A 24,356-nucleotide genomic window follows, 5' to 3' on the forward strand; every position below is an offset into this window, starting at 1 on the left:
GGCTTTAAGTGTGTTGCTTCATAACAAAGGACACTGCCTAATGCTTTTTATAACCTTTTTCAACTAAGAAAATGTGAAGTTTGTTGTGATAGTTCTATCAGTTAAGCTAAATTGTGAATTTTTTTTTCCTTAGAGACTGGTCTTTTTTTTTGTTGTTGTGTTTTGTTTTTTGTCGTTGCTGTTTCTTTGAGACGGAGTCTTGCTCTGTCACCCAGGCTAAAGTGCAATGGTGCGATCTCGGCTCACTGCAGCCTCCGCCTCCCAGGTTCAAGTGATTCTCCTGCCTCAGCCTCCCAAGTAGCTGGGATTACAGGCGCCTGCCACCACACCCGGCTAATTTTTGTCTTTTTAGTAGAGATGGGGTTTCACCATGTTGGCCAGGCTGGCCTCAAACTCCTGACCTCAGATGATCCACCTGTCTCGGCCTCCCAAAGTGCTGAGATTGCAGGAGTGAGCCACCACACCCAGCTGAGACTAGTCTGAGTTTTAATGTGGTTGCTTTGGCAGGGCGGGGGCAGAGACAGAGTCTCTGTGTCTCCCAGACTGGAGTGCAGTGGCACGATCTCGGGTCACTTCAACCTTTGCCTCCTGGGTTCAAGCGATTCTCCTGCCTCAGCCTCCTAAGTAGCTGGTATTGCAGGCGTGTGCCACCATGCCCAGCTAATTTTTGTATTTTTTGTAGAGTACTGACCTCAAGTGACCCTCCTGTCTCAGTCTCCCAAAGTGCTGGGATTACAAGAGTGAGCCAGTGTGCCCCCGGTCATGGTTGCTTTTTTTTAATACTTTCAAAAATGCTTAGTAGTATATTAGGTTTACAGTTTTCCATACGGAGAGATCAGTCATTTTACACTGTTTAGTGGTGGGTAGAAACTGAGACATAGCAGTTGGATGTATAGTTGCAGAATATCCGAGGATCTGGGCTTCCTGACTCAAGGTTTCGTATTGTAACACCGTGTTTCTTGATCATCCTCAAGTAAAGGGACTAAAAGGGTGAAAAGGTCTAGTGTCCTTTGATATTTACTGTGCTTTTGAATGTGCCCCATTAAATAATCAAATTATGAGTATATTTTTACAGTACTAACTTGGAGGCTGGCCAGCATAACTAAGTATCAAGGAAACATGCTTAATACTTTTGTACCCAATAGAATTTTTATATTATGTTTAGGTCATACATCTGGCATTAAAAATTCCCTTGTATCTTCCCATTAGGTGGTCGTTCTCGTTACCGGACCACTTCTTCAGCCAACAATCCCAATCTGATGTATCAGGATGAATGTGACCGAAGGCTTCGAGGAGTCAAGGATGGTGGCCGGAGAGACTCTGCAAGCTATCGGGATCGTAGTGAAACCGATAGAGCTGGTTATGCTAATGGCAGTGGCTATGGAAGTCCAAATTCTGCCTTTGGAGCACAAGCAGGCCAATACACCTATGGTCAAGGCACCTATGGGGCAGCTGCTTATGGCACCAGTAGCTATACAGCTCAAGAATATGGTGCTGGCACTTACGGAGCTAGTAGCACCACCTCAACTGGGAGAAGTTCGCAGAGCTCTAGCCAGCAGTTTAGTGGGATAGGCCGGTCTGGGCAGCAGCCACAGCCACTGATGTCACAACAGTTTGCACAGCCTCCGGGAGCTACCAATATGATAGGTTACATGGGGCAGACTGCCTACCAATACCCTCCTCCTCCTCCCCCTCCTCCTCCTTCACGTAAATGAAACCACTCAAGTGGTAGTGACTCCAGCAGACTTAAATTACATTTTAAGGAACACTCTTTCCTTTTTTTTCCTCTTCCCCTTTTCTTTTTTTCTTTTTTTTTTTTCCTTTTTCTTTTCTCTTTTTTTTTTTTTTTATTAATTTTTCTCCCCAACCATCGTGAGTTGTCTTTTCATGCAGATTAGTTAGAATTCACTGCCAGGTTTCTTCTGCCCGCCAAAATGATCCAGTCTGTAATAACATTTTGTAAAAAAAAAAAAAAAAAAAAAAAAATACATATATATATATATATATAGCTGACTGGAAGATATTAATTTCTTCCCCCAACTTCTTGCATGTTGAAGATATTCGAGCTATTTTTCATCTTAAAGAGTAAGGTATTAGGCCCTTTTGTGGGAGCCCATCTTTTGTTTTTTTCTGAGTTGGTGGGGAGGGAGGGAGGGAGGGGGAGGGCTGAATCGTTTTGCAGAGGAAGATGGCATCTGTGCTTTAAATTTCTCATTACTGGGTTAGAAAACAAACAGGGATTTCCCTGCACATTTTCTTTTGTGCTTTTAAATGTTTCTCAAGTTGGAACAGGTTTCCTCAGGCCTGTTTTGACTGATTGCTTGAGTGCATTTGACAGTTAAAAATCACTAATTGGTTTTATCTCCCTTTACACTCTGCCTTTCCCCTGCCCCCATTACTGAAAAATAACCATTTTAGTGTCAGGTTAGAAATTGAAATGCGGAGTCTTGTGTATCCTTTAAATTAAAAACCACAAGTGTTTATTGCAGTGGTTTAACTGTAGCATCTCAGCATCTGGGTGGAAGCTGCCTATATTTCCCGGTAAAACTGGGGACCATCTGTGAAATTAATTTTCCAGCCAGACAGCTGCTGTGAGCAAATGAACATAAATGCTCACTGGAAACTAACCAGTTTTTATATTGACCTGCAGTGTAAAAAGCACATTTAATTATAAACAATATATTCAAAATGGGCAGATTTTCTTTTGAAATGCAGTGTAGAGCTAGAATAAAAACAACTCTTTGCCAGCTACTCTGCCATTTTGGCAAAGTTACCTTGAACAAAGAATCTTCAGGGTTTATTAAGAACTCTTATTTTCTTCATACCCTGTTCTCTGCAGTGCTTTCTAACAGCTTCTGGGTGCAGATTTTCTTCGGCATCCTTTTGCACTCAGCTTATTACAGGTAGGTAGTGCTTAAGAAAAGTCATGGAGGACTAAAGCCTAAGTCCTTTTCACTTTTCCTCCATCTGAAGGTAGGTGAGTTCATCCTCTTCATAGTAATGCTGTTTTACCAAGACTTTTTATATAGCAGATGAACCCAGAAGGAATTTTCTGCTATTGTGTTCACCACAACAGGATAGAGACATCAGACAGCCCCAGAAACCCCTTTCAGATCTGATATGGGACTATTAATTTTTATGCTGTTAATTTGTATTCATTCACAATGCAGTTTAAGGCGGAAGGCTCCACTGCATTCTTTGGCTAAGGCTTGAATGCTTGCTGATTTGTAAGATCTATATTCGAGGTTTTTGTTTTCCTTTTAAAATTCTTTAGGGAGAGAGGGATGGTTTCTGAGGGGTTCTGAAAGTATGATTCAATGTGCAACATACAGGTAGGTCTTCAGCATAAGCTGAAATGTATGCATGTAAAAACTTTGACATCTTTTTTTTAATTTTCCACTTTCTTCTTTCTTAACTTTACTTCTCTTTTTGTCCCCCCCATCTTATAGAAGTTGAGGCCAAGGGAGGATGGTAGGCACAGACGAAACGTGGCAAACTGCTCTGTGCTTTCAAACCAAAGTGTTCCCCCCTACCCCAAATTTGTCTAAGCACTGGCCAGTCTGTTGTGGGCATTGTTTTCTACAACCAAATTCTGGGTTTTTTTCTTCTTTCTTTAAACATAGAGGTTCCACCACAAGGGATGCCCTACTCTCTCACAGTTCTTGAAAGCATCTGTTTGAGGGAAAGGTCTCTGCAAGCAAGTGGTTATTTGGATTGCTTGCTTCCCTTTTTCCACCTGGGACATTGTAATCATAAAATAACAGTAAAACCTTAAAAGCTATTATGGTCTGAGCACAGCTGAAATCTAGCAGAGTTTAACTCTTCTGCCTCCATGTCTGTCACTCATAATTCAGGTTCTGCTGTTGGCTTCAGAACATGAGCAGAAGAATCATTTTATGCTAGTTATTGCATTCATGGTTGAAACTCAACTTAGGGAAAGGGTTTCAATGTATTAAGCAATGGGCTGCTTCTCCCCCAATCCTCCCTAACAATTCGTTGTGTGGACTTCTCATCTAAAAGGTTAGTGGCTTTTGCTTGGGATCAGTGCTCTCTATTCATGTTCTTGCTGGTCTCCAAACATTCCTGTTGCATTAAGACTTGAAAGATTTGTAGATGTGTGATGTTCAGGCACAGGATGCTGAAAGCTATGTTACTATTCTTAGTTTGTAAATTGTCCTTTTGATACCATCTTGTTTTCTTTTTGTAGGTATAAATAAAAACACTGTTGACAATAAGGTGTAAGGTTTTATTGCTTAAAAATTCTCTGAATAGTTCAATGTAGACATCTTAAAACAGTTTTTATTTGTTTCAAGACAAAGGTGGGGAATATTGGATTGACTGATTAGCACCTAAAACTGAAAGGAAAGTAGAATTGATTAAACTTAATACAAGAGTTGGAATCGAAAACCCTAGCAGGATACCTAGTAGGTAAGGGTTTGGATGTATCTGTATCTGCTCATAAGTAAAACAGTGATTGCGCAAATGGTACTCACCTAAGTACCATTAGGTTATTGGTATTAAGGTACTAAGTGCAAGGCAGGTATCAGTCACTGGTTTGAAAAAATTCAAACCGGTAAAAGATGAGGCACAAAACTCTTCCAGCCAAACCTGGTAAATTTGGTTTGCTTCTGTCCTGAAGGCAGTATGAAAGTGAAATACGTTTCACACTTAAAACTAGCTGTCACCTTTATATCTTGACCACCTAAATTTGGTCACCTACCTGGAAAGTGGAAATTCACAAGAGCGTACTCTAGTATTTTAACTGGTCTTTAGTTGGGACATTCTTAAGAGGAGGGACATTGTTCCAGATTGGGGTTGACTTCCTCATTGTGAGTCTTGCCCTCGGGCCTCGGAGAGCAATCATTTATTTGATCTTTTTCGTCAGTAAGGCACCTTAAGGTTTCTTGTTGCAGTCATTTTGAGGCACCGTATTTGTGCAGTTGGCCCAGGTTTTTATGACCTTACAATGAGTCTTAAGGGCAGTCTATTGATGAGAACGTCTTCTGGGTGGGATGATCAAGTTTTGCTGAAATCCACACTAAGCATTTTTCTGGTTTTAACATTTGATCCCAAATTATGGATAAGTTGCCAAAGAACATTCAAAATAGTTTCCTTCATGTGCTTGTTAAGGTGTAGACTATCTCAGAGCGTCCTCAGATTGGCATTGGAAGACTTAACTTCTTTCCCTTAAGGACTGGAAGAAAATGGAGATGAAATGAGAATTTACCATCTGATGAAAGGACTGCTTTATAACTTGGTGCATAATCTTATTATCATCTCTTAATGGCCGGCTCACAGTATATGTTCGATTGTTAAAGCAAAGGGGGAGTCTTCATCTCCGGTTGACTGTGGACCTGCTGATCCCCGACTTGATTACTGGCACCCTTCCCCACAGCTGTAAACTTAGTAGTTGGCCTCAAATTGTCTGTTGTACATCTCAAAGAGTCCATCAGCAGTCCCTCTCAAGTCCCAGAACTTGTGTCCACATCTCTTTCTACCTAGAGCCTTTTCCCTGAACAACTGCAACTGCCCCATAGCTAGTCACTGTAGTTGGACTGCTTTTTACCCTACATAGCAGCTAGTGGGTTGGGTTTTTAATGACACAATAGCCGCCCTTGGCAATCAGAACATAGTGCAAACCCCTTACCCTGGCCTATGAGGTGCTAGGTCAAGCTTGTCCAACCCGTGGCCCAGGATGGCTTTATGGCCCAACACAGATTTGTAAACTTTCTCAAAACATTGAGGTGTTTTTTTTGTTCATAAGCTATTATTAGTGTATTTTATGTGTAGCCCTACACAATTATTCCAATGTGGGCCAGGGAAGCCAAAAGTTTGGACACCCCTGCCCTATGTGAACTGGTCTTGGTTGACCTGTTATCTCCAGGTTTATAGATTTTGACAGCGCTAGCCTTTTTGTCCATCACACCAAGCTGTTGCCTTGGGGCTTGTAATAAGTTCTGGAATGTTTTTCACTACTAACCAAGTATTCTGTCAGATGTCATCTCACAGCTGTCTTGCATAGTACACATAACCTATTGACCATGTTTTGATCGCATTTCTTGAAAATATTTGTCTTGCATTAGAACACAAGCACTGTGAATGGCAGAGACTTGACTGTTCATGTCTGTATCTGCTGGAATACTTACTGAATGGATGAGTAACTCGTTAGGCCAGTGCCAGCATCAGTGCTGTTATCCCAGGACCTACCTTTGGTCACATACAAGTAGAAGAAGTCACAGTAGAAGATGGTTTGTACTACTCCAGACACCACTGCGATTTGGTCATAGAAATTCTCAGTCTGGTACCGCCTGATCCAGTTAGCCAGGTAGAGTGCCCGGTACAGACCCAGAAAGAACAGGTAGTGAGTAGTAATGGTCTCAGCCTCTCCAGTCTTGCTGATCATGAAGAGCTGGGGCAGAATAGCCACTGACTCCAGGTAGATAGAGAAAGTCCAGAGGATCTGAGCCAAAGAGAAAGCGGCCAGAGACTGAGCAAGACCAAGAAGAGGCCCATCTCCTTAAAAGAACATAATCACTAAAACAATAGCTTGCTGGGGAAGAGGTACAGTAAGGGGGAAAAAAAGTTCTCAATAAAAATTATATTTTAATCAGTTTAATGTACCATCTCTAGGTAAATATAAGGGTTTTTTTTTTCTAATTTTTGAAAGATTATACAGTATACTGCTTTTTTTCACAGTGTGGCATGAGCATTTATATAAAAATCTACTTTTAATTGTTTTTTAAAGATGGGGTCTTGCTGTGTCATCCAGGCTGGAGTGCAGTGGCATGATCATGGCGTCCTGCAGCCTCAACCTCCTAGGCTCAAGCAGTCTTTCCATCTCACCTTCCCTAGTAGCTGGAACTACAGGCATGTGCCACCAAACCTGGCCAAAAATAACTTTTTTTTTTTTTTTTTTGAGATGGAGTCTCCCAGGCTGGAGTGCAGTGGTGCGATCTCAGCTCACTGCAAGCCCCGCCTCCTGGGTTCACATCATTCTCCTGTGTCAGCCTCCCGAGTAGCTGGGACTACAGGCACCCGCCACCACACCCAGCTAATTATTTATTTATTTGTATTTTTTAGTAGAGACGGGGTTTCACCGTGTTAGCCAGGATGGTCTCGATCTCCTGACCTTGTGAGCCACCGTGTCCAGCCAAAAAGAACTTAAATGATAGTTTCATAGTATAAAATCATAAATGAAGCCACAATTTCTTAAAATCTAGTCATGTTGCCAGGCTCACACGTATAATCCCAGAACTTTGGGAGGCCGAGGTGGGTGGATCACTTGAGGTCAGGAGTTGGAGACCAGCCTGACCAACGTGGCGAAACCTTCTCTCAACTAAAAATACAAAAATTAGCTGGGTATGGTGGCTCGCACCTGTAATCCCAGTTACTCGGGAAGCTGAGACAGGAGAATCACCTGAACCCAGGAAGCGGAGGTTGCAGTGAGCTAAGATCGTGCCACTGCACTCCGGCCTGGGCAACAGAACAAGACTCCATCTCAAAAAATAAATTTAAAAAGTCATGTCCATAAACACCAGCATCAGAATCTCCCAAGATGCTTGTTGCCTGCAGATTCATGGGCCACAGTCCAAACTTACTGAGCTGAAATTTCTGAGCCTGGACTGTGCTACAGGGATTCAGGGATCTGCTAATCATCTGTTGAAGAGAAGGTCTCAACAGCCAGAAGTAGGGCTGTGATGCCTGCTTGGTTTATGGGCATCATGACTAGATGTGCTCATTTCCAAGTAAAGCATTGTAAATAGCCTGTCAATTTCTTCTCAACTTGTAAGTGAAGGATACATGAGTAATGGTCACAGCTGTAAGCAGAAGGCAAGCCCAGGGTCTGGAGGGAAGGATACGGGGGAACATACTTCCCTTTGAGAATTGGTACTCAGTCCCTTCCCTTACCTCCAGCGGAGTGAAACTGTAGTTTTCAAGGAAGGAAAGGCCAATGACTGGGACCAGAAGAAACTCCAGGCGGAATGTGTCATTCTCACTGTCAAAAGTTTTACGAAATTTCCCATATATCATGTACACTGTAACATAGGCGCAGAGGAGAAAAACCACCTAAAAAGGGAGAGAGATATGAGAATCTATGAAGTCATTTCCCTGCGTATTTACTAGGCTCCTAGCCTACCAAACCTAAGGGTCAGTGTTCTGCCATAATGTAACATGAAGAGGTGAAATGTGTTTGCAATTTATCTTGAGTCCAGTTGCCTAGAATTTGAAGTCAATGACCCTTCCATTAAATAACTCCATGCTTCTATACTGGGACTGACAGTGCTACCATGAAGAGTCAAAGGTGCCCTTGTCGTCCCCTTCAGTTGTGGAACACTAGGCGAAACAGGATTGGTGTATTTCAGGGGATTTCCCAGAGGCATTCCAGGGCTGTTGAAACAATTTTAAAACAATTTTCTGGATATGCATCAGTGACTTCTGAGCATTATTCCACAAGGACTAGCATCTTTATTATTTTTCTTTAAGGTTGCCCAGTCTGGCCTCTAACTCCTGGGGTCGAGTGATCCTCCTGCTTCAGCCTCCCTAGAATCTGGGACTACTTATGTGCCTGCTAACATTTCTTGAATTAACTGACCATTGCTCCCTCAGAAAAGCTCTCCATCTAATCACAGTAGCTGTCCTCTAGCATATAATGATTTCATTTTGATATAGCCTCTAACCTTCCAGGCCAGCAGTTCTCAAACGAGTATGCATCAAAACAGATGCTGGCCGGGCATGGTGGCTCACACCTATAATCCCAGCACTTTGGGAGGCCGAGGCGGGCGGATCACCTGAGGTCAGGAGTTCGAGACCAGCCTGGCCAACATGGTGAAACCCCATTTCTACTAAAAATACAAAAATTAGCCAGGCGTGGTGGCAGGCACCTGTAATCCCAGCTACTCGGGAGGCTGAGGCAGGAGAATCACTTGAACCTGGGAGGCGGAGGCTGCGGTGAGCCGAGGTCATGCCATTGCACTCCAGCCTGGGAGATAAGAGTAAGACTTTGTCTCAAAAAAAAGAAACAAAAAAAAACAAACAAAAAAACCCACAGATGCTATCTCTTCCCTTGCCCCAAGAGCTTTTGATTTCATAGGTCTGGATGGACGTGAGAGTTTGTATTTCTTTCTTTTTCTTTTTTTTTTTTCTGAGATGGAGTCTTGCTCTGTTGCCCAGGCTGGAGTGCAGTGGTGCAATCTTGGCTCACTGCAACCTCCACCTCCTGGATTCAAGCGATTTTCCTGCCTCAGCCTCCCAAGTAGCTGGGATTACAGGTGCCCGCCACCATGCCTGGCTAATTTTTGTATGTTTAGTTTCACCATGTTGGTCAGGCTGGTCTCGAACTCCTGACCTCGTGATCCACCCGCCTCGGCCTCCCAAAGTGCTGGGATTACAGGCGTGAGCCACTGCGCCCGGCCTTAAAGTTTGTATTTCTAACAAGTTCCCAAGTGACGCTCATGCTGCCGGAGCAGGACCACACTGGCCTAGAACACTCCTATTTGTAGTCCTATTTGGAGTTATTTCCTCGAAACAATCCTTTTTTCTCTAGAATGAGGCACACATTCTGTCGCCAGAGCTCCATGTGAGCATGTTCATTTTCACCCGTGATCACATGCTTTGTAAATGTCTATGTACAAGTCCATCTTCCCTCTAAGAGAGGACTCCATGGCAGGGTCCACCTCTTAATCCCCAGCTCCTAAGTCAGTCCCTGGCACAAAACAAATGCTGGAATGAGTGAAAGAGGTGATCAATTTTTCATTTCAGAAATATAGAAACTAGCCTGTTTGAGCTTCCGAGAGCTCATTCAGCTATGCCAAGGGCTGAGTCTGCCGTCTCTGCCAGGAATGCCCAAGGCTGACTTAGGCTGAGAAATGAACTAGGCAGGTGATGTTTGATACATGTGTGAACTTAAGTAGATGGTGATTTCCAGTCCTCAGATTCACATTCACTAAATCTGAATGAGTTCAACACCTCACAAGTAACAGCAACCTCCACCCTACCAACTAGTAACAACATGCCTGAAATCCCAAAGGGATGTCTCTGATATGGAAGAGAAGGACAACCCGCTTTGGTTAAATATTTTCTAGGTGCTGTATGTTATCTCACGTGATCTTCTCAATAACCCTGCAAGATAGAATTCCCCCATGGAGCCCTTCTTTCTTAGAAATAAGACTCCTAGGCCGGGCGCAGTGGCTCAAGCCTGTAATCCCAGCACTTTGGGAGGCCGAGACGGGCGGATCACGAGGTCGGGAGATCGAGACCATCCTGGCTAACACGGTGAAACCCAGTCTCTACTAAAAATACAAAAAACTAGCCGGGCGAGGTGGCGGGCGCCTGTAGTCCCAGCTACTCGGGAGGCTGAGGCAGGAGAATGGCGTGAACCCGGGAGGCGGAGCTTGCAGTGAGCTGAGATCCAGCCACCGCACTCCAGCCCAGGCAACAGAGTGAGACTCCGTCTCAGGAAAAAAAAAAAAAAAAAGAAATAAGACTCCTAGGCTGGGCACAGTGGCTCTCACCTGTAATCCCAGCACTTTGGGAGGGCAAGGAGGGCGGATCACAAGGTCAGGAGTTTGAGACCAGCCTGGCCAACATAGTGAAACCCCGCCTCTACTAAAAATACAAAAATTAGGCATGGTGGTGCGTGCCTGTAATCCCAGCTACTCAGGAGGCTGAGGCAGGAGAATCACTTGAACCCGGGAGGCGGAGGTTGCAATGAGCTGAGATCACGCCACTGGCACTCCAGCCTGGGCGACAGAGGGAGACTCTATCTCAAAAAAAAAAAAAAAAAAAAAAAGGCTGGGCGTGGTGGCTCATGCCTGTAATCTCAACACTTTGGGAGGCCAAGGTGAGCGGCTCACGAGGTCAGGAGACCATGCTGGCTAATACGGTGAAACCTCGTCTTTATTAAAAATACAAAAAAAAAAAAAAAAATTAGCCGGGCATGGTGGCATGAGTCTGTAATCCCAGCTACTCAGGAGCTGAGGCAGGAGAATCGCTTGAACTTGGGAGGCGGAGGCTGCAGTGAGCCAAGATCATGCCATTGCACTCCAGCCTGGGCGACAGAGCTAGATTCCATTAAAAAAAAAAAAAAAAAAGCCAGGCATGGTGGCAGGTACATGCCTGTAATCTACTCAGGTGGCTAAGACATGAGAATAACTTGAACCCGGGAGGCGGAGGCTGCAGTGGAGCAAAGATTTCGCCACACCGCACACCAACCTGGGTGACAGAGGGAGACTCTGTCTCAAAAAAAAAAAAAAAAAAAGTGGGGGCAGTGGGGGCTGGGTGTGGTGGCTGCGGTGGGGTGGCTTACGCCTGTAATCCCAGCACTTTGGAAGGCCGAGGTGGGCGGATCACGAGGTCAGGAGTTTGAGACCAGCCTGGCCAACATAGTGAAACCCCGTCTCTATTAAAAAAATACAAAAAATTAGCCAGGTGTGGTGGCAGGCGCCTGTAATCCCAGCTACTTGGGAGGCTGAGTTAGAAGAATTGCTTGAACCCGGGAGGCAGAGGTTGCAGTGAGCTGAGATTGCGCCACTGCACTCCAGCCTAAGCGACAGTGCAAGACTCCATCTCAACAACAAAAAAGACTCCTAGCTGAGCATGATAATTCCAGAACTTGGGGAGGCTGACACAGGCAGATCGCTTGAGCCCAGGGGTTTTAGACCAGCCTGGGCAACATGGCGAAACCTTGTCTCTATTAAAAATACAAAACAATTAGCCAGGCATGGTGGTGTGTGACTGTAGTCCCAGCTATTCAGGAGTCTGAGGTGGGAGGATCCCTTGAGCCCGGGAAGTTGAGGTTGCAGTGAGCCATGACCACACCACTGCACAAGAAATAAGATTCCTATTAGACATTATCTAATAGGAATCAACTAAAATCTACATTTTGGCTGGACACGGTAGCTCACACCTGTAACCCCAGCCCTTTGGGAGGTCGAGGTGGGCGCACCACTTGAGGTCAGGAGTGTGAGACCAGCCTGGTCAACATGGAGAAACCCCATCTCTCCTAAAAACACAAAAATTAGCTGGGCGTGGTGGCAGGCGCCTGTAGTCCTCGCTACTTCGGAGGCTGAGGCACAAAGCAAGCTCCCGGCTTGAAACCAGGAAGTGGAGGTTGCAGTGAGCTGAGACTGCGCTGCTGCACTCCAGCCTGGGCAACAGGCAACAGTGAGACTCTGTCTTAAAAAAAAGAAAAAAGGTGTGTCCTTTGATCTTTACACGGCTAGTTCCTTGTCACTAAGCTGTCAGCTTATATGTCATCTCTTTGAAGAAGCCCTGGCCACACTCCCTAAAGTAGCTCTCTAATCCTTCTCTATCACCTAAACCATTTTTTTTTTTGAGACAGGGTCTCGCTCTGTTGCCCAGACTGCAGTGGCATGATCGTGGCTCACTGCAGCCTTGACCTATCAGGATCAGGTGATTGTCCCACCTCAGCCTCCTCAGTAGCTGGGACCACAGATGAGCACTACGCCCAGCTAAATTTCTTAAATTTTTTGTAGAGGCAGGGTCTCACTACATTGCCCAGGCTGGTCTCAGACTCCTGAGCTCAAGCGGTCCTCTCGCCTCAGCCTCCCAAAGTGCTGGGATTACAGGTGTGACCCTTTATTGAATGTTTAATATATGGCAGGGTTTTTTACATTTACATTTATTATCTCGTTTAATGTTCCCAACCAAACCCTCTGAGCTAATGGTATTGTCCTTTTATTTTATTTATTTTATTTTATTTTATTGTTTTGAGACAGAGTCTCACTCTGCCACCCAGGGTGGAATGCAGTGGTGTGATCTCAGCTCACTGCAACCTCTGCCTCCCGGGTTCAAGCAATTCTCCTGCCTCAGCCTCCTGAGTAGCTGGGACTACAGGCATGTGCCACCACACCCGGCTAATTTTTTGTATTTTCAGTAGAGACAGGGTTTCACCATGTTAGCCAGGATGGTCTCCATCCACCCGACTCGGCCTCCCAAAGTGCTGGGATTACAGGCATGAGCCACCGTGCCCGGCTCTGTCCTAATTTTTGCATGAGGACACTGATATACAAAGAGGCCCAAGATGAGGTCATGCAGCCACTAAGCAGCAAAGTCAGGATTCAAACCCTGGTCGGCCTGGCTCCACACACTGAGTTTCCAAGCAGGCCACCTCACAGTTTGTGAGGGCTTGGTGGCCTCCCCCGACCATCATCACCCAGCCCCTCACCTTCATTACTGTGTTGTAGATGGAGATGAAGTTGGTGAACAGGTCCAGGTATCTGGTGGTGAAGACGAGAGCAAAAAGGATCTGGCTCTTCCCAGAGATGCCTGTGGCCAAGGGTAGACAGGAGACAATGAGGACACAGACTCCTAAGCCTTCCCACCCTCAAGAAGTGCACAGCCTGGAGCTGGGGAGGCCTTCAGAGTGTCCACTCCCACTCACAGACCTCCTGTCCAGGGCACTGTCGCTCCCTAAGGGCCAGGAAACTCACCCTTCCCATCAGATCACTTGAGTCCTTGTTCCTCTCATTAAGCTGTAATCTGTCTCCCAGTCTCCAAATAAAGACACGAACACCGAGTTCCCAGTCCCCCTGCGTGTGCCTGCCTGGGCTCTTGCTCTGGGGAGGATGTCGGGGGTGGTGTGAGTCGGGCTTGGTGGGGGTTGTTGAGGCTTCTCTTCACTCCACCCCCAGAGTTCCACTGACAATCCCCAAAGCTCAGTCTTAGGGAGAACAACTCACTGACTTTACAAGGTGTTGATTCACCAGGAAGACCACAGCAAGCAGAGGAAGGTTCAGGGCCAGGGGAGTATTCTATTTTATTTTTCAAACTGTAAGATTTTAAAAGCCTTTTCTTTTTTCTTTCTTTTTTCTTTTTTTTTTTTTTTTTTTGAGATGGAGTCTCACTCTGTTGCCCAGGCTGGAGTGCAGTGACGTGATCTCGGCTCACCACAACCTCTGCCTCCCAGCTTCAAGTGATTCTCCTGCCTCAGCCTCCCAAGTAGCTGGGATTACATGCGCCCACCACCACGCCTGGCTAATTTTTGAATTTTTAGTAGAGATGGAGTTTCGCCAGGTTGGCCATGGCTGGTCTCGAACTTCTGACTTCAGGTGATCTGCCCACCTTGGCCTCCCAAAGTGCTGGGATTACAGGCATGACCCACTGCACCCGGCCAAAAAGCCTTTTTTCTAGTTACAAAAGTTATGCCTATATTTACTCTTTGCAAAACAAAAATCAGACAATATATAAAGATGCAAAGACAGAAATATCCCAAAGCCCTAGGTTCATCCTTCCAGATCTTTGTGAACATGTACACACATGACACCTATGTGTACACATATGATGCACATGGATGCACTGAGTTGACAAAAAAGGTTTCATAATCTCCATGCAGTTTCTTCCTTTTTTATTTTTTCTTTTTAGAGACAGGGTCTTACTCTGTCTCCCAGGCTGGGGTGCAGTGGTGCAATCATAGCTCACTGCAGCCTCGATCTCCTGGACTCAAACAATTCTACCTCAGCTGGGAACTATAGACACAAACCATCAGACTGGCTAATTTTGTTGTTGTTATTATTATTATTATTATTGAGACGGAGTTTCACTATGTTGCCCAGCCTGGTCTCAAACTCCTGGGCCCAAGTGATCCTCCTACCTCATTCTCCCAGTGTTGGAATTATAGGTGTGAGCCACTGCGCCCAGTCTAAATGCTGTTTCTTAACCTACTTTGGTCTCTTTCCTTTTTAACTTTTTATTTTGAAAGAATGTTAGATTTACAAAAGAGTTGTAAGGACAATACAGAGAGTCCCATATATCCAGCTTCCTCTAATGTTAACATCGTATTTGGGCTAGGGGTAGTGGCTCATGCCTGTAATACCAACACTTTGGAAGGCCTAGGCGGGAGGATCACCTGAGGTTGGGAGTTTGAGACCAGGCTGACCAACATGGAGAAACCCTGTCTCTACTAAAAATACAAAATTAGCTGGGCGTGGTGACGCATGCCTGTAATCCCAGCTACTTGGGAGGCTGAAGCAGGAGAATCGCTTGAACCCAGGAGGTGGAGGTTGCAGTGAGCCGAGATTGCGCCATTGCACTCCAGCCTGGGCAACAAGAGTGAAACTCTGTCTCAAAAAAAAAACATCGTATTTAACGACAGTACTTTCTCAAAACAAATAAATCAACATCAGTAGAGCACTGTTGACCGAACTCCAGGCTTTATTCTGATTTCACCAGTTTTCCCACTGCTGCCCTTTTTCCATTCCTAGGTTCTGTCCAGGAATCCATGCTGCATTCTGTTGTCATTCATGCTCTTTAGTGTCCTTTGGCCACTTTTTTTTTTTTTTTTTTTTTGAGATAGAGTCTCACTCTGTCACCCAGGCTGGAGTGCAGTGGTGTGATCTCAGCTCACTGCAACGTCTGCCTCCCGGGTTCATGCCATTCTCCTGCCTTAGCCTCCCGAGTAGCTGGGACTACAGGCACCCGCCACCATGCCCGGCTAATTTTTGTGTTTTTAGTAGAGATGGGTTTTCACCACGTTGCCTAGGCTGGTCTCGAATTCTCGAACTCCTGACCTCAAGTGATCTGCCCGCCTCAGCCTCCCAAAGTGCTGGAATTACAGGTGTGAGCCACTGCGCCCGACCAGCAGTCTTGGTTATCAGATGGAAGAAACAGTATATATATAGGGTTTGGTTTAACCCGTGGTTTCAGGCATCCACTTGGAACATATCCTCTGTGGATAAGAGGCAACTACTATGGTGTCTGATTCAGGTCTGGTTCCCCTGTAGCCCTGAACTGTGCCTTCTCTAACCACTCCTCTGGTTCCAGACATTTGGGGTGGGAGAACTTTTTTTTTTCTTTTTTTGTGAGACAGGGTCTCACTTTGTCACCCAGGCTGGAGTACAGTGACACAATCACAGATCACTGCAGCCTCAACCTCCCCAGGCTTGGATGACTGTCCTACCTTAGCCTCCTGAGTAGCTGGGATTACAGGCAAATGCTACCATGCCCGGTTAATTTTTATATTTTTTCTAGAGACAAGATTTTTGCCATGTTGCCCAGGCTCGTCTCAAATTCCTGGGCTCAGGTGATCCTCCTCCTTCCCAAAGTGCTGGGATTACATGCGTGAGCCACTGCACCCAGCCTGGGGGAACATTTTTAATGAGCAAGAAGGAACACCCCTGAAGTCCCTAACATTCTGGAGAATGTGCTGGCTTGAGGGCGAGCCTGGGTCTCACATTCCTCACCTGCCAAACAGCCCCTCATGCAGAGTGGCAGGACTGAGGTGAGGAATACACAACGCTCAGTGAGAATCTGAGTCCCTTTGGGGGGTCTGGCTCGCGTGCACGTGCACTTGCCAGGCTGAGGGGGACAGTGGGGCTGGCAGCGGGTAATGAACCCCACTGGGGGAGGCCATACTGACCCGAGGCCAGCTCTGGGATGGCCTGATGTTCATCTCACTGAGCCCTCACACAGACTTTGCCAGAGAAGCCCTTGGCCCCACGTAGGACAGTCTGGGAGGTAGCCCTAGTAGGGGATGCTTGGCCACCTGCATGGGCCTTCCCCTACCCCTCTTTTCTCTTCATCCTCAGCCTGCCAGCCTCTTGGGTTTCACTCACATTTTCCTTAGCGCTTTGGGAACCCTGGTGATCTTTTGTTTTGTTTTGTTTTGTTTGTTTGTTTGAGACAGAGCTTCTCTCTTGTTACCCAGACTGGAGTGCAATGGCGTGATCTCGGCTCACTGCAGCCTCTGCCTCCCAGGTTCAAGCGATTCTCCTGCCTCAGCCTCACGAGTAGCTGGGATTACAGGCACCCATCACTATACCCAGCTAATTTTTTGTATTTTTAGTAGAGACAGGGTTTTGCCATGTGCCAGGCTGGTCTTGAACTCCTGACCTCAGGTGATCCACCTGCCTTGGCCTCCCAAAGTGCTGGGATTACAGGTGTGAGTCACCGCGCCCAGCCCTCTGGTGATCTTGAGCACGATAGTTTTCATACTTTTGAAAACAATCATTTCCACCAGGAAGCTGCACATGGAGACCCGGGACACAGAGGACAATGTGAGCCTGGACTGGCCAGAGTCCCTCCGGGGTCCACTGAGCACAGGTGGACCCCACTGCCGGGGCAGCCCTCACTCCCATTTGACAAATGGGAAAACAGAGTCCCAGGGTCACACAGCAAGTCAAGGAGAGGAGCAAGAGTGAAGCTCAAGTCTCTGGCCTTTGGGACTGGCTCTGTTGAGGTCACCCCAGGCCCTGCCTCCATCCAGGCACCTCACCTCTGATTTCTCTCTGCGCACGCACAGGCCCATCCCTGCCACCCAGCTGCCCTTTTTTTGTTCCCATAGTATTCACTATGGCCTCTAACAAACCATGTCATTTGCTCAGTTTCCTAGGACTATTGTTTATCGATGGCTTCCTACCACTAGAAAGTCAGCTCCACCATTTGGCCGGGCATGGTGGCTCACACCTGTAACTTGAGCCCAGGAGTTCGAGACCAGCCTGGCCAATTTTAGTAGACAGGCGAAACCCCGTCTCTACCAAAAATACAAAAATTAGCTGAGTGTGGTGGCGGGCATCTGTAATCCCAGCTACTCGGGAGGCTGAGGCAGGAGAATAGCTTGAACCCGGGAGGCAGATGTTGCAGTGAGCCGAGATTGCGCCACTGCACTCCAGCCTAGGGGATAGAACAAAACTCGGTCTCAAAAAAAAGGTGGGTGCAGTGGCTCACGCCTACAATCCCAGCAATCTGAGAGGCCAAGGTGGGTGAATCACCTAAGGTCAAGACTTCAAGACCAGCCTGGCCAACATGGCGAAACCCCGTCTCTACTAAAAATACAAAAATTAGCCGGGTGTAGTGGTAGGTCCCTGTAATTCCAACTACTCAGGAGGCTGAGGCAGGAGAATCGCTTGAACCTGGGAGGTGGAGGTTGCAGTGAACCGAGATCGCGCCCCAGCACTTCAGCTTCAGGGACAAAGCAAAACTCTGTCTCAAAAAAAATAAAAATAAAAAATAAAAGAAAGTCAACTCCACCAGGGCTGGGCCTCTGCTGTCCGGGCTGTATTCCAGGTGCCCAGCAGTGTCTGGCAGACAGCGGCCAGGTACCAGTGTCCCTTCTTGGTTATGGTTGGTCACTCCGTTCGGCCCTCAGCGAAAGTGCAGGGATAGGTCAGAGGTGATTCTCCCCTCACCAGGGCCTGCTGCTCCGGGTCCCCCACTCAGCATTCCTGGCCACCTCCCCTGAGGAAGAACCTGAAGAGACACCATCTCTGTACCTGTCTCTCCAGAGACCCCAAACCCAAATGGCCTCCAGGCCTAGAACCACTTCCTCCGCACCCTACTATTGTTCATGTCTGCACCGACCCCCACCCTGCCAGGCCTCCCCCAGCTCTCTGTGCCTTCTCTCTCAAAGCTTCCAAAGCGACCTGCTTCAGGCCCCCTTCCAGGCCCCTTTCCTGCTCCCAAACCGTGAAGGCTCCCCAGACCCAACTCCCTGGCCTGACAGAAAAGGCCCTTTCACATCTGGACCAGCCTCCCTCCTTTACTCATCTCCCTCCAGACCACCTCAAATCTGGCTGCCCACCCTTCCGGGGGGATGCCCGGTGCTTGGTGACCTCCGTGCCTCTGCATCCCTAGAGCCCTCCACAGCACACACTTCCTGGATGGACACCTGCTCGTCCTCCAGGACCAGCACCGAGCTGCTTCTTCCACAGGGCCTTCCGGGCCCACTCTCGGCCTCCTCAGCCCCGTGAGGAGCCTGAGTTCATTCCTGCATCCGCACACCCAGTGCCAGGCACAGGGCAGGCACCACGAGGACGCCGGTGGACAAAGATGGCTGCAGGAGGCTCTGGCAGCCTTTGGTGGCTCTGGATCTGTTTGGCGACCGTGAGTCCAGCCTCAACGTTTCTCCAAAGTCCCAGCAGGGCAGCCAGAATGCAAACAGGGTATCCCTCCAGCCCTCCCCGGCTTCCGTTCAGGGGCCGCTCCACACCCACCTAAGCCAGGCTGGTGCCCTCCTGCCACATCACAGCCACCGATACCACACATGTAGGCAGGAGAGGGACGAGGGCTCAGTGTGGGGGCGGGGTGGGGGGGGGGGTCTGGGAAGGGGCAGGAAAGACAAGACCTTGAGAATCGTGGGCCGTTTCCTGAGTGCATACCAGCTTCTCCCCTCAATCGAGGGTGGAGGGAACAATGGGTGTAACTGGTGGGAGGGAGGGGTTGTGACCTCCCTCATACCCCTCCTCTTCCAACCATCAGTGACACTGCCAACCTGAGGGGGCGTCTGTGCAGGAACAAACCCACCCTCCTCCCATCATCTCGAGGGGTCCTCCTTTGATTTTATACAACTTTACATTATTTTTGGAAGTGGAGCTCTGCAAAGTTTCAAGGATCCCCATGCCGGAGTCCCCACCCTGAGCAGACACCGTGGAGCGCCCTACCCTGCACGCAGGAGCATGAGGCTGGCTAGAGAGGGGGTCCCGCACCTCCCTGCCCGGCGTCCCTCACCCGTGCAGCACTTGGACCTCCAGATCTTCCCCAGCAGCAAGATCATGGCCAGGAGGTGGCTCAGGTCGCCGAGGATTCGGAACACGTTCATGGTCCGGCCCTTCAGTCGTGCGCCCGCGCCCAGCAAACTTCTAGAAAACTTTCTAGCGGGCAGGGCGGCTGCCACGTCCCCGGCCCTGGTCTCTAGGTGCCCTAGAGCCCTGCCTGCGCCTCACAGCTCCGCGTTCGCACCCGCCGTGCCGCCGCCCACACACTCTTGGCCGGGCGGTGACGTGGCCAGGGCGGCCGCCGGCGCAGGGTGGGGAGCCAGGAAGCGCCGCGGCCTGGAGTTCCCGCCTCCCGCCAGTCCCAGCGCCCGGCTCCCGGGCGGGGCGGGGCGGGGCGGGGCGGGGCGGCCCGGTGACGCGGGGGGCTTCTGACCTGCGCCCGGCTGCCATGTGCGCCGGGTGCCCGCCACGACCCATGCCGCCCATGCCCCAAGTGTCCTCTGCCTTCCCTCCGCAGAAACCGGAGGCCTGCCACCAAGCCCCTGTCTCTGCCTCAGTTTCCTCATCTGTACACAGGCCCCATAACACTGGTGCCAGCGCTTGGCAGGAGCCAGCACGGGGAAGTGCCCTGTGGGGCGATCCCTGCTATTGTCCTCATTTTCCCAGAGCTGGAGCTCCCTCCTTGGGAGCGTGGGGTGGGGCGGGGCGAGCCGAAGGGGAGTCCCCACTTCTGTCTGTTAATTTGGATGTCCACACAGTCGGAACCCGACCTTGCTGCAGGTGGACAATGGTAATGGCACACCACTCAGCAGCGGAATCAGACTGACCTCAGCTGCAGCCTGGGTCGGTGGGCCTTCCCCTCTCTAGGTCTCAATTTTCTCACCTGTAAAATGGGGTTGTTGTGAGTACGAAGGAGGTCAAGTTGGTCAGGGAGATCCAGGGCCCTCTCTTCTTGGTGTTACTAGGATATTAAACAGGGATGCACAGGCCAGGAGAGACCAGGGAGGGCTGAGCGGCAGGAAGGGTGGGGAGTGAAGGGCCCCCTGGTGGGAGGGAGTCCTCCCAGAGCTGCGTGGTCTGAGCAGGTCCACCACCTTCTCTGGACATAAGTCTCTGCATCTCAAAGAGTGGGCCAGGTGAGCTAAGGGCCCTTAGCCTCCCCTCCTTGACCTGAGTAAGCCCTCCTCCCACTCAGGGCCCTCATCTCTCTCTAAATAACAGACCTCCTCCTTTCACTCCCACCTCCTGCCACAGATAACCAGAGAGGCTTTTCCATGACAAATGTAGTTAAACAGAGATGGGGTCTCACTATGTTGCCCAGGCTAATCTCAAACTCTTGTGCTCAAGTCATCTGCCTGCCTCAGCCTTCCAAAGTGCTGGGATTACAGGCATAAGCCACTATGGCCAGCCCCTTTTCTGTGATAAAAATCTGTCACTCCAGTGGTCAAGACCCTTCTATGGCCCCCTATGTCCCCTAGTTTCCCTACTTTGACTCCCAGGGAAAGGCAGTCCTTTTTTTTCCTTTTTCTTTTTCTTTTTCTTTTTTTTTTTTTTTTGAGACAGAGTCTCACTCTGTGGCCCAGGCTGGAGTGCAGTGGCACAGTCTTGGCTCACTGCAATCTCTGCCTCCCGGGTTCAGGGGATTCTCATGCCTCAGCCTCCCAGGTAGCTGGGATTACAGGTGCCCACCACCACGCCAGGCTAATTTTGTATTTTTAGTAGACATAGGGGTTCACCATGTTGGCCAGGCTGGTCTCGAACTCCTGACCTCAGCTGATTCGCCTGCCTCAGCCTCCCAAAGTGCTGGGATTACAGGCGTGAGCCACCGCGCCCAGCCAAGGCAGTCCTTTGAGACCCCAAATGCAGTCCAAAGACCAGTAGCATTGCTACTGTTTGTTGGGAATGCAGAATCTCAGTTCCTCCCCAGGCATTCCAGGGTGAATCGGACTCTGATGTGCACACGAATGCCCTGGGGACCTTGTTTAACTATAAAGTTCCAAAGGCACTCATCTAAGCAACACTGTGAGGAAGCCCTGGCCTCATTCTCATTTTACACATGGTGAAAGCGAGGCAGGGAGGCGAAATAACTTGCTTGAGGTCACACAGACACTAAGTAGCCCAGATTCCAACACACGGTCTGCCACGAAATCACTACCTTACACTGTGGGTTGCCATGGCAGGTGATGAACACCCTGTCACGAGAGGTGGGTGAGCAGCGGGTGGGAGCTCATTTGTCGGAGATTCAGCAGCGGGCCCTCCTGCCCTGGCAGGGAGGTGGTGATCATAATAGCCATCAAGTATTGAGCATGGGTGCCAGGCATGGGTCAGGCCTGTTACTCAGGTTCTTTCCATCAATAGGCACGCGGTTCCGTGGCCTTCAGAGACTCGCTTTGCAGGGGATGGACCTTGAGGTCCAGGGAGGTGAGATGCCTGGACCAGGTCCCTCTGGGAGGAGGAGCCAGGCGCTCATCCCTGGGCTGTGGCAGGTTCCAAACGGCCCTTCTGTTCCCTGCTCCCCTCCAACCCTGCCCAGATGCCTCCCCCTCAGCCGGTGCCCAGAGAAGGCGGAGGCTATTTAAATCCCTCAGGTGTGGCTGCGGTTCTCTCTGCCCAACCAGCTGGCATTTCCTTCTCAGCGCCCACCTCCTCCCCAAGCCAGGGAAAAGCACGTGCAAGTGCCATTTGGTGAAAACATCTGTCCTCCTGGGAAGCAGCCCCCACTGTGTGTGTTGGGGGGGAGGTGCGGTTGGAATGAGGCTGGATCCTCCCTTTCCCTTTATTTCCTCAAGACCACAGGGAACCTGGCCAAGGCCAGGGACGATTTGAGGAGGGACAGTGGTGCTGGAGGGGAAGAAACCCAAGCTAGATGGCTCCAGGGGCTAGACCTTGTCCCAGGCCTGCCACTGTGGCCTTGAGCCTGCCATGTCCCCTCTCTGGGCCTCAGCTTTTTCATCTGCTAAATGGGAAAAATAAAGACAGAAGTAGGCCAGTCACTTTAGGAGGCAGAGGCAGGGGGATCGCTTGAGGCCAGGAGTACAAGACCAGGCAAGGCAACACAGCAAGACTCGTCTCTACGAAAAATTTAAAAAACAGAAAATAAAACAAAGAATAACCAGGCATGGTGACACAAACCTGTGGCTCCAGCTACTTGAGACGCTGAAGCAGGAGGATCGCTTGAGCCCAGGAGTCGAATGCTGGAGGGAGCTATGATCACATCACCGTATTCCAAACTAAGTGACAGAGCAAAACAAAAACAAAAAAAAACAAAAACAAAAAAATAAAAAACAAAAACAAAAAAATAAAAAGAGGGCAGGCGCAGTGGCTCATGCCTGTAATCTCAGCACTCTGGGAGACCAGGCGGGCAAATCTCTTGAACCCAGGAGTTTGAGACAAACCTGGGCGACCTGGTGAAACTCTATTGCTACAAAAAAGAAGATAAAAATTATGGCCAGGAACAGTGGCTCATGCCTGTAATCTTAGCACTTTGGGAGGCTGAGGTGAGCGGATCACCTGAGGTCAGGAGTTTGAGACCAGCCTGACCAACATGGTGAAACCCCATCTCTACTAAAAAGACAAAAATTAGCTGGACTTAGTGGCATGCGCCTGTAATTCAAGCTACTTGGGAGGCTGAGGCAGGAGAATTGCTTGAACCCAGGAGGCAGAGGTTGCAGTGAGCCAACATCAGGCCCTGCACTCCAGCCTGGGTGACAGAGCGGGACTCCATCTCCAAAAAAAAAAAAAAAGGCAAAAATTAGCCAGGCGTGGTAGCACGTGCCTACAGTTCCAGCTTCTTGAGAGGCTGAGGTGGGAGGATCACCTGAGCCTGGGAGGTCAAGGCTGCAGTGAACTGAGATCACGCTACTCTACTTGAACCTGGGCGTGGGTGACACAGTGAGACCTTGTCTCAAAATGAAATGAAGTATTGCAGGTGCGTAGTCATTGCTTTTTGCATCCAGTTTTCCTGATGTCCCTACTAAATGGATACTATGTCCTCATTTTACAGATGAGGAAATTGGGGCTCAAATTTGTCTGTTGCTCCCCAAAGTCACATGGCTCTCCTCTCCCCAAAGTCCTACCGCTCTGTCCTCAGTAATTAGCCCCGCCTCTTTCGTGTCCACTCGGCTCCCAGGTGGAGACTTTTCAAAGCTTCCCATGGAGAAAAGGGGAAACCTTTACTCACGGAAAACATTTGGCTCTAGCCCCTGCCAGCACTCTGGCCACCTGCACGGTCATTCACTATCTGTCCCTGCTGCTGGGTGGATCCCGGCAAGTCCCTCACGTCTCTGAGCTTCAATTTCCCAACATTCAAAAATGTGCCTGCTGCAGAGGAAAGCAAAGAGGGAAATTTCCTTTAGCTCAAAGAGCAAGGACTGTCTTCTTCTAACAAAGCAAATTCTACGTTCAAAGTCAGATGTATGGGAGAGAGAATGGGGGACTTGCTCAAATATTTTTTAAAATAGGTATATATACTCTCGCTCGCTCGCTCTCTTTTTCTGGTCCCAGCCCTTTCTTATATTTCACCAGTTTGGAATATCCTGCAAACTGCCTCCAATTCTGTGTGGAAGGAAATAGGGGTGTAAAGTGAAAATCACTCCACTTAATCGGCTGTCTCTCACCGGGCAGGGGCCTGGAAGGAAAGCTATGTCCCGGGTTTCCGGGGCTCCCCTGGAGCTTCCTCTAGGCCGCTAAGTCTTCCTCTGGCCTAAGCGAGTGGACGCTCCCCGTAGAAGGAATGACCTCTTCCCAGGCAGCCCCTGAGGTCCCGCCCGCCCGGAGGCGCGGACGAGTCCATTTCCTAATCGAGCGCGGGGTGGGCCCAGCCTTCCTCTCCCTGCGGTTCCACCCCAGGTGTTCGGGAAGCTCTTTCCCCGGCTCAATATCTTTGGAGTGACAGGAGGCAGGGGCAGC

The 24,356-nt window shown here is 48.9% G+C and overlaps 2 protein-coding genes across 5 annotated transcripts in view; one reads left to right on the forward strand and one right to left on the reverse strand.

Annotated features, from left to right (window-relative positions):
* The window catches only part of DDX17 (DEAD-box helicase 17), a 24,663-nt gene extending 20,428 nt beyond the window's left edge, over positions 1-4,235 (forward strand). For all 3 annotated transcript variants that reach the window (XM_025399584.1, XM_025399582.1, XM_025399583.1), the window contains exon 13: positions 1,210-4,235. In XM_025399584.1, the coding sequence (XP_025255369.1) occupies positions 1,210-1,715 (506 nt within the window). In that variant the 3' untranslated portion in view covers positions 1,716-4,235. The remainder of the gene's footprint in view (positions 1-1,209) is intronic.
* KDELR3 (KDEL endoplasmic reticulum protein retention receptor 3) lies at positions 4,226-19,750 on the reverse strand. 2 transcript variants are annotated; one of them, XM_025399587.1, is made up of 5 exons: positions 19,462-19,750; positions 13,187-13,287; positions 7,909-8,067; positions 6,208-6,460; positions 4,226-5,194 (listed from the first exon to the last, which is right to left on the reverse strand). In XM_025399587.1, exons 1-5 carry the CDS (start codon positions 19,550-19,552, stop codon positions 5,154-5,156), a joined length of 645 nt encoding a protein of 214 aa, XP_025255372.1. In that variant the 5' UTR covers positions 19,553-19,750; the 3' UTR covers positions 4,226-5,153. The 2 variants fall into 2 exon arrangements, with proteins under 2 accessions (XP_025255372.1, XP_025255370.1); XM_025399585.1 differs by lacking the exon at positions 4,226-5,194 and having other exon boundaries at positions 6,056-6,460.
* Between the last annotated feature and the right edge of the window lie 4,606 nt (positions 19,751-24,356).

Source organism: Theropithecus gelada, chromosome 10 (genome assembly GCF_003255815.1).
Source record: "Theropithecus gelada isolate Dixy chromosome 10, Tgel_1.0, whole genome shotgun sequence".
Taxonomy (NCBI): Eukaryota; Metazoa; Chordata; class Mammalia; order Primates; family Cercopithecidae; genus Theropithecus; species Theropithecus gelada.

Excerpts from the sequence above, each read along its gene's own strand:
- KDELR3 (XM_025399585.1), bottom strand. The coding sequence starts at position 19,552 with ATGAACGTGTTCCGAATCCTCGGCGACCTGAGCCACCTCCTGGCCATG. Across the intron at positions 13,288-19,461 it reads GAGGTCCAAGTGCTGCACGG|GCATCTCTGGGAAGAGCCAG; the intron begins GTGAGGGACGCC and ends CCTTGGCCACAG. Across the intron at positions 8,068-13,186 it reads TCTACAACACAGTAATGAAG|GTGGTTTTTCTCCTCTGCGC; the intron begins GTGAGGGGCTGG and ends CTCCCTTTTTAG.